This window comes from Humulus lupulus, chromosome 6 (genome assembly GCF_963169125.1).
Source record: "Humulus lupulus chromosome 6, drHumLupu1.1, whole genome shotgun sequence".
NCBI lineage: Eukaryota > Viridiplantae > Streptophyta > Magnoliopsida > Rosales > Cannabaceae > Humulus > Humulus lupulus.
Genome location: NC_084798.1, coordinates 9,620,997 through 9,629,095, shown reverse-complemented (window position 1 = coordinate 9,629,095; position 8,099 = coordinate 9,620,997). Strand labels below are relative to the sequence as shown.

The following is an 8,099-nucleotide window of genomic DNA, read 5'->3' as shown; positions in this document are numbered from 1 at the left end:
TAGTAAAAATTAGAATTTATAACTATCCATATGCCAAAACAAACATTTGTCAATATTGCAGTTTTTCCCTGTATATATATAATATAATAACCTTTTTAAATATAAATGTTAATTTTTTTTAATGAAAATTAAGGTTATGCATTATATATTATTGTTATAATGATTTATTATAATATTTAAATTTATATTAATGATTTATGATAACACGGTTACTGTTTTTTTTTATTTTTTTATGAATAAGCCATTGTATTACTCAAACAAACCAATACAGCCAAGTCTTGCACACCCAATACATATACAATAACCCAAAACTAACCCAAACCGGGTTATCAGACCAGGACAATTAACCCCTATAAATTTGTATATTGCAGATCAAATCAATCTGGTAAAAAATTCTCTATCTTCCCTATAGGCTTTACAAGGAAACACACTAAGCAATCGAAATTTACAATCATTTTGAATTCTACTAACTGTATGGTGAACTTGCCACAGCTTTTGATTCCAAAGCACATCATTTCTTACTCGCCAGAGATGGTACACTGTCGCAACAAGACAGGAAAAAAACATACTTTTATATGTATTCGACACATGCTTGGCTTGAGAAATCCAATGCAGGAGTCAGTGAAGATTGATGGACTGTGCATTCTAATGAAGCCAACTTTTGATAGCCTCTAAACACCTCTTGCTGTATGTACACTTGAAAAAGAGATGGTCAATGTCTTCATTCTCTACCCCACACAGCAAACAGACCAGATCAATATTAGAATTATATCTAACTATTCGATCCTTTGTGTGCAGACGTTCCCACATGACTAACCACATAATAAATCGATGCTTGGGCGTAATAAATCTATCCCAAACAAATTTCCTCCACAGCACTCTAGATTCTTGAGAAACCAACAGATTTACACCGAGTTTGATATTATATCTCTGCGATAAGAATGAATCATAAGAGATTTTTTCTTTAAAACAGTCCTTCACAGCAACTAAACGCTTCCAGTACCAACTACAATCTGTGGGACACTTGTAATCCCACCAATTCTGATCCAGCAGATATACGCTATTAATCCACTTGACAAAAAGGTTATCTTTCTTCTTGGCAATTGCCCAAACATACTTTCCCATGCCAGCCAAATTCCAATCATGTAGTCTCCGAAAGCCCAAGCCACCAGCCGCCCTTGATGAACAAATATACTCCCAAGCAATCAATCCTGGTATATGAGAGTCTGAGATACCTTTCCAAAGAAAGGCCCTACAAATTGCTTCAACATCTTTGATCAATATCTTTGGTAGAATCATTATCTGAGCCCAATATGAATGTATCGAGATAAGGAATGAATTGATCAAAGTCACTCTCCCCATATAAGATAGATTCCGAGTGCTCCAAGATCGAATCCTACTAGGCATCTTCTCCAAAATACATTTACAATCTGCAGCAGAAATTCTTTTTGAACATATAGGTGTCCCGAGAAACCTGAATGGGAGGTGGCTGCGAGAAAAACCAGAAGCTTCCAGCACTCTATCTACAACAGCATCAGACATTCCATGACAGTAAATGGCAGTTTTCTCAGAGTTAGGAAGCAAACCCGAAGAAGAAGAGAATAACTTCAAACCCCTCAACATAAGCATTATTGAAACAAAATCTCCATTGCAAAAAATAATCAGGTCATCCGCAAAACATAAGTGATTCAACTTCAAATTTGAGCATTTATTATGGTACTTGAACCCAGGTAAAGACCCCACCTTACACATAATTCGGGACAAGTATTCCAAACCAAGAACAAACAACAAGGGGGAAATGGGATCCCCTTGTCTAAGTCCTCTTTTTGATGCAAAGAACCCCTGTAAAGAACCATTGAGAAGCAAGGAAAACATGGGAGTTGTTACACACGCCATTATTAAATCTGAAAAAGATTGAGGAAAATCAAAAGCCTTGAGCATATCTTCAATGAATCCCCATTCTATTGTGTCATATGCTTTCCTTAAGTCAATCTTTATCATACAGCTAGGTTTGCAATTGCTCTGCCCATATAATCTCACCAAATCCTTACACACCATGATATTATGGGCAATGTATCTTCCATGTACAATACCCCCCTGGTTTTCAGCAATTAAGTCAGGCAAAAATTGTCTCAATCTCGAGCAAATCACTTTCGATGCAGCCTTATAGATCACATTGCAACACGAGATGGGCCGAAAATCACTCACACTTCGCGGACAACTGCTCTTAGGAATAAGTGTAATGGTAGTCGTATTAATTGCCTTAAGAATTCTTCCTGATCTCAGAAAAGACAGAACAGCAGATACCACATCAGAACCAACCAAATCCTAGTTATCTTGGTAAAAACAACTTCCAAAACCATCCGGGCCTGGAGCCTTCAAACCAGCGATAGAAAATATAGCTTCTTTGATCTCCTAAGCTGTGTACTCGGTTTCAAGTCTGCTGGAATGCAACTCAGAAAATTTTGGCCCAAGATTGATTATACATTTCTTCACCCGGTGTCTGTTCTGCATCTCAGAGCCAAGGAGCTGCTGGTAATACTGTAAAAAGGCTTCCTGAACAGTAAGAGGTGTATCACACCAGACCCCCTGCGCATCCTCTATTGAATATATTCTGTTCTGAATTCTCCTTGGCCTCAGTGAAGCATGAAATATTGCTGTGTTTTCATCACCATTTTTGGCCCAAGCAATTTTTGCTTTCTGAGCTAAGAAGAGAGAATAAGCCTTGTATACTTTAGCATATTTGTCCTATGCCAATTGTTCCTCAATCAGTAAACGAGAATCTTGGGGGTCTTTATTCACTTTTTCCTGCAAAACCACCAATTCCTCCTTAGCAATCATTTCTGCTTTGTGAATATCATGAAAACCTTCCTTATTAATGCACTTAAGAATTTTCTTCAAACGCTTAGGTTTTACTGTCAGCTTATACATATCCGTGCCATAAGCTCCTTCCTGCCAACTCTTAGCAATTCATTCACCAAATTCATCTGCATCCTTCCACATTCGAAAGTATCGAAACGGTTTTCTGCCACTAATCACATCCTGGTATAGAGAGACTAAGATGGGGCTGTGATCAAAGCATCCCTCAGGTAAAAAGTTAGCCTCCGAAAACTAAAAACAGTCTGTCCATTGAGAACTAACTAAGGCTCGATCTAGTTTAGAGAAAACTCGATCCTCTGGCCTTTGCTTATTATTCCAGGTATAAAAAATCCCAGAATATTTCAGGTCTTCCAATTTACACTTTTCCACACAATCTCGAAAATCTTGAGTAGGACTTTTATTACATCTTTTTCCCACTCTTTCATTGCTAAACATAATATCATTAAAATCCCCCATAACTATCCAAGGCCCCTGTATTTGCATTGAAATCTCTTCCAACTCAATCCAAAGTTGAGCTCTCTTCTTATCTTCATTAAATCCATACACAAATGTAACATCAAATCTGTCTTGTTTCTGTCTTGGGTGCACAACACAGTGGATTAATTGAGCTGTACATAAGCTAATATCAACAGTAAACAAACTTGGTAGCCATGCAATAACTATCCTCCCTTTATCAAGCCAAGGGTTATTATTTGTAAAACACCAATTCGGAAAAAGATTAGAGTATAGAGAACCCATGCTTTTATTCTTTACCTTAGTTTCAAGGAGACTCACTAGCCCAACTCTTTTTGAGCAAATCAATTGCTTGATTTCTTGATGTTTTTGATGGCTATTGATCCCCCTAACGTTCCAACACAGTATTTTATCCATTAGAAGTAGAGGGATCTCCCCCCTCTTCCCTAAGACACATTAAAGTCTCCTGCTCCTGACTATTCAGCAGATCAAATCTATTAGCCACCTTAGTCTCAACTGGAACAACTTCCTTTTCTACTCTTTTCCCTTTCTCAACTCTTTGAAAACCCTCCTTATCTACAGTTGGTACCAGTTTCTCCATCTTATTCACTTTTACTTTAGGCACCCATTGTTGCTTCTCTGTTTCCTTCTCTATGGGCTTCTTCCTACACAGCTTAGTCTCATGTCCCAAACCTGAACAGTTATAACAAACAAGAGGCAGCCATTCATATTTCACTTCCAAATCAATATCCCGATCAAACTCGTCTTTAAATGAAATTGAGGTAGGAAATTCTTGAGCAAAATTAACCTCTATTAACACACGAGGGTACAGCAGCCTATCCCTGTGCTTGGTGATATTGTCAACTTGTAGAGGTTTGTCAATCTGCCCAACAATCTTGAATAAGGATTTTCCCCCCCAATACTTGATGTCCAATCCTTGTAATTGAATCCAAGTCGGCACACTAGTAATCTCATCTTTAGAGAAATCATCTATCGGGTTCCAAGGTTTCATAACCACTGGTTTCCGATCAAAGAGTATAAATCCTCCCTGTAAGACCTGATCTCTCTGTTCCATATTCTGGAATCTAATGATAAAGATCCCCCTAGCAATCAAACCCACCTTAACCACAGCCTCTTTCCACATTCTTCTTGCAAAACCATCAAGTATATGAAGTGGCAGATTGACTCCCATTACAAAATAGACTATTGATGGCTGCCAATAGTTTACCTCTTCAGCAATATCATCAAAGCTAATTTTCACTGTAGGGGTAGTATCTCGCTGCAGAACACCATCATTGCCAGATATATTCAGACAATCACTTTGTTTTTTCAACGGCCCCATACCATTCTCACAATCAATAGACTCTTGATCATCACCCAGCTCCTTTGACGGGCCAACAAAGCAGGATTCCAAATTCTTAACAATATTAGATCGCAAGATTGGAGGAGAGGCTTTCTTACCCAAATTTACATCCTGTGCCGTGCGGTTCGCTATTGTTACCCAGTCAGAGAAATTTTGCCGAATCTCACTTCGTTTCCTGAACAACTCCTCCGTCTCTTCTGGAGAGTATAGTGTTTCCACCCATTGTTCATCCGGCTCCTTTTCGTCATCAACTTCCCGCTCTTTCACTCCCAGTATGTCATCCATTGATCTCGTTTTAATGATCCTATCAGAAGAAGATGGACCAGTTTTCTTAGGTTTCGGCTTCGATTTGGTTTTTTCGGCTGCCTTCGCTCCTTTCGCCATAGCTCCGGTGTAGACACCGAAGGAGAGAGAGAGAGAGAAAGAAAAACCCGATAAAGTTGGCAACTATAAACACGGTTACTGTTTAAAAACCCTTAGATCTTGGGGATTTGTTGTAATCGGATAATAAATCTCGAATACCATGGGATATTATGTAATTAATGTATTTATTTATTTTTATTTCAAATTTGAATTAAAACTTCCAGAAATAAGAGGGAAAATATTTTGTAAACCAGTCTATAAATAGACTAGAGAAATTTATTTGTAGACAGAGACAATTTGGTATTGGGAATAATCTGCGAAAATTGCTTTCTAAAAGCTATGAGAGAATTCTACCATTCATTAATATTAACTCATGGACTAAACAGATTTTAACGGTTGAATCACGTAAAATCTCATGTGTTTTTTTATCAGTTTTCTTAATTCTGTTTAGTGGTCATTGTAATTTAAATTAACGAAAAATGACGTCAACAAACCTGATTTTGATTAAAAAATATATATATAATCACAAATAATTCACAAAAGTAACAATTCAGAACATGCAAAGGCATGCGGAGTTATTAAAACCAACTATTAGATATCTCCCATCCATTTTGGGTCAGGAGTTCGAATGGGAGCTCATTACTCATCAGCATGCGAGAAGATGGAACTATTATATGGTATCTGAATATTTTTATTTTTTCAAGGAGAAAAGAAGATATTATATTGTATTCGAGCTTTTCCAATCTCTCTATCTCTTGTTTGTTGAGCATAGTAATAATATGGCATTAAAGAGAGTAGTTGAGATAGAATGGAGACATGATTTTTTGGGACGTAAATGAGATTTTAATAATTCAATAAGAAGGGCAAAATCTAACTTATTTATTTGATAATCTACATGTTTATTTGATTTTTATTTTAACCGTGAGAATACTATAGTGAATATCGAGAGCATTATTTTTTCTATGCATAAAAAATTAAAGATATATCTTTGTTGCAGACAATGAAACTTTTTAAAAATTTCATTCTCAAACTAACATATCTCGTACCAAATGATCCTTAGTTTACACTAAGTAAATTTGTTATTCCTTCAACTTCCATTGTTTTAAAAATGTTCATAGGTTGGTACCATAAATTTAAATGAATTTTTAATACTCAGTGAAAGGTAAGTTTTTACATCTTAATGCCTCATATTTAAAAAATATGCCAAAACTATTAATTATTAAAAAATATGCTCTAAAGTTAAATTCGGCCAATATGCTCCTTACATTATTATTCTAGGAATTTCAGACTTATTAATTATTTTCTAATATAATGATTTGCATCGATTTGATTTTCAAAATCAAGTCACTGTCAATTTTGAATTGAAATTAATCTTTTAAAATTTTGCATAAAAAAGAAAAAGCAAACAATAACAAAAAAAAAAATCAAGGGATAACTTAAAAAAAAACACTTTTACAATTAATTAATCAAAAAATAGTAACTAAATACATTTAGTTTAATATTAACTATTTTTATAATTACATTTTCCATAATACCACTTAAAAAATACATTGCGTAGTGTTTGAGCAAACAAAAAGTATATAATAGGAATAGTAACTAAAATACTGAGTATAAAAATAAAAAATAAAAAATATAGCTACAAATAAGGTGCTGCTCTACCACAGAGAGAGGGGAAGAATTATGAATTAAATATTTAAGCATATATTTCCAATAATTTGTAAATTTGGCATATATAATATAGATATTTGAAAGCATATATCTTCTAATTTTCCAATAATGTTGCAATCATTTTAAAAACAAATAATATATAATATTATATATATAGGCCTATTACTTTGTGTTCCTATAAATAGTGTGACAAGTTTCATATATCTCTCCACACAACACAACAAAAACAAATAAGATTTTGGGTACACAAAACAAACATTATGAAATCTCAGGCTGCTATTCTCTTAGCTCTCTTTGGACTACTTCAGCTGGTATGTACATTCATTCATTCATTCATTTTCTCCCTACAACTTCTTATCTTTATTTATTTCTCTAAATAATTTTTAGTTAATTTTATCGTGGAAGAATTAATACATTATTATCAATGTTTACTTGTTATTCATTTTTATGTACGTTCTACTTGATCAAAATTTATAAATTTATATATAAATTGAAGTATTTATTACTCTTATTTACAATGTTAAATTAGTATTATTTAATCGTGATTATTGAATTTATATCGGACACATCTTAGTGTATAGAAATCACTCCAGCTTAATACTATAAATATTTTCTTCAGAGCATTAACATAATATTTAGATAAAAAAATGAGTAAATAAAAAAAAACTAAGAATTGAATGCCTAAAATATTTCATCCTAAATAATTACGTGCTTTTTGCCAATTGTGCTTTTTGACAATCATAAAAAAAATTAAGATAATATCAAAAATATACCTTACATATACTGCATATACCTCACATATACTAACACCGCTAAAATGTAAAAAAATTAAAGTAAAAAATAATTGTTTTGACAAGAACAGTAAAAAAAAGTATTTTTTTTGTTCGTATAAATTGGTTTTGGATGTAAATTTCTATACAATATTATTTTCAAATTTAAATCCATTTAAATTTTATTTATATAACTACCTCGTCATAACTCTCATCTAATATCTTTTTCTTTTCTTTGGATGCAGTACTTTATGAGTACTACTACTGAAGCAAGAAAAAATCTAGTGGGCGAATCCTTTGTCAAAAAATTGGATATTGGTGTTGATGTTCGTCCTAAAGAACAAACACAGGAAGCTTCTGAACCAAGTGAAAATGTGTTATTCTATAGCTATTATGGAAAAGAAGATGGTGTTGCAAAATTAGCAAAAGTCATGCCTAATAACGTACATGCAGCTACAATTTACCAAGGTGTTGATGTTCGTCCTAAAGAACAAACACAGGAAGCTTCTGAACCAAGTGAAAATGTGTTATTCTATAGCTATTATGGAAAAGAAGATGGTGTTGCCAAATTAGCAAAAGTCACGCCTAATAACGTACGTGCA

General features: G+C 34.0%; 2 protein-coding genes across 2 annotated transcripts; both read right to left on the bottom strand.

Annotated features, from left to right (window-relative positions):
• Positions 1-645: 645 nt before the first annotated feature.
• Positions 646-2,058, bottom strand: LOC133784674 (uncharacterized). The gene has a single exon (XM_062223962.1). It carries the CDS (start codon positions 2,056-2,058, stop codon positions 646-648), a length of 1,413 nt encoding a protein of 470 aa, XP_062079946.1.
• Positions 2,059-2,415: 357 nt separating this feature from the next.
• Positions 2,416-3,618, bottom strand: LOC133784673 (uncharacterized). The gene is made up of 3 exons (XM_062223961.1): positions 3,142-3,618; positions 2,803-2,952; positions 2,416-2,748 (listed from the first exon to the last, which is right to left on the bottom strand). Exons 1-3 carry the CDS (start codon positions 3,616-3,618, stop codon positions 2,416-2,418), a joined length of 960 nt encoding a protein of 319 aa, XP_062079945.1.
• Between the last annotated feature and the right edge of the window lie 4,481 nt (positions 3,619-8,099).

What these genes read in the sequence shown, in the direction of transcription:
- LOC133784673 (XM_062223961.1), bottom strand. Translation starts at nt 3,618, where the DNA reads ATGGGTTCTCTATACTCTAATCTTTTTCCGAATTGGTGTTTTACAAAT. An exon ending in CTAAACTAGATCGAGCCTTA is followed by an intron (nt 2,953 to 3,141) that starts GTTAGTTCTCAA and finishes AAGAGTTGGCAG; the next exon opens with GAAGGAGCTTATGGCACGGA. An exon ending in TGGTGGTTTTGCAGGAAAAA is followed by an intron (nt 2,749 to 2,802) that starts GTGAATAAAGAC and finishes CAATTGGCATAG; the next exon opens with GACAAATATGCTAAAGTATA.
- LOC133784674 (XM_062223962.1), bottom strand. Translation starts at nt 2,058, where the DNA reads ATGGTGTGTAAGGATTTGGTGAGATTATATGGGCAGAGCAATTGCAAA.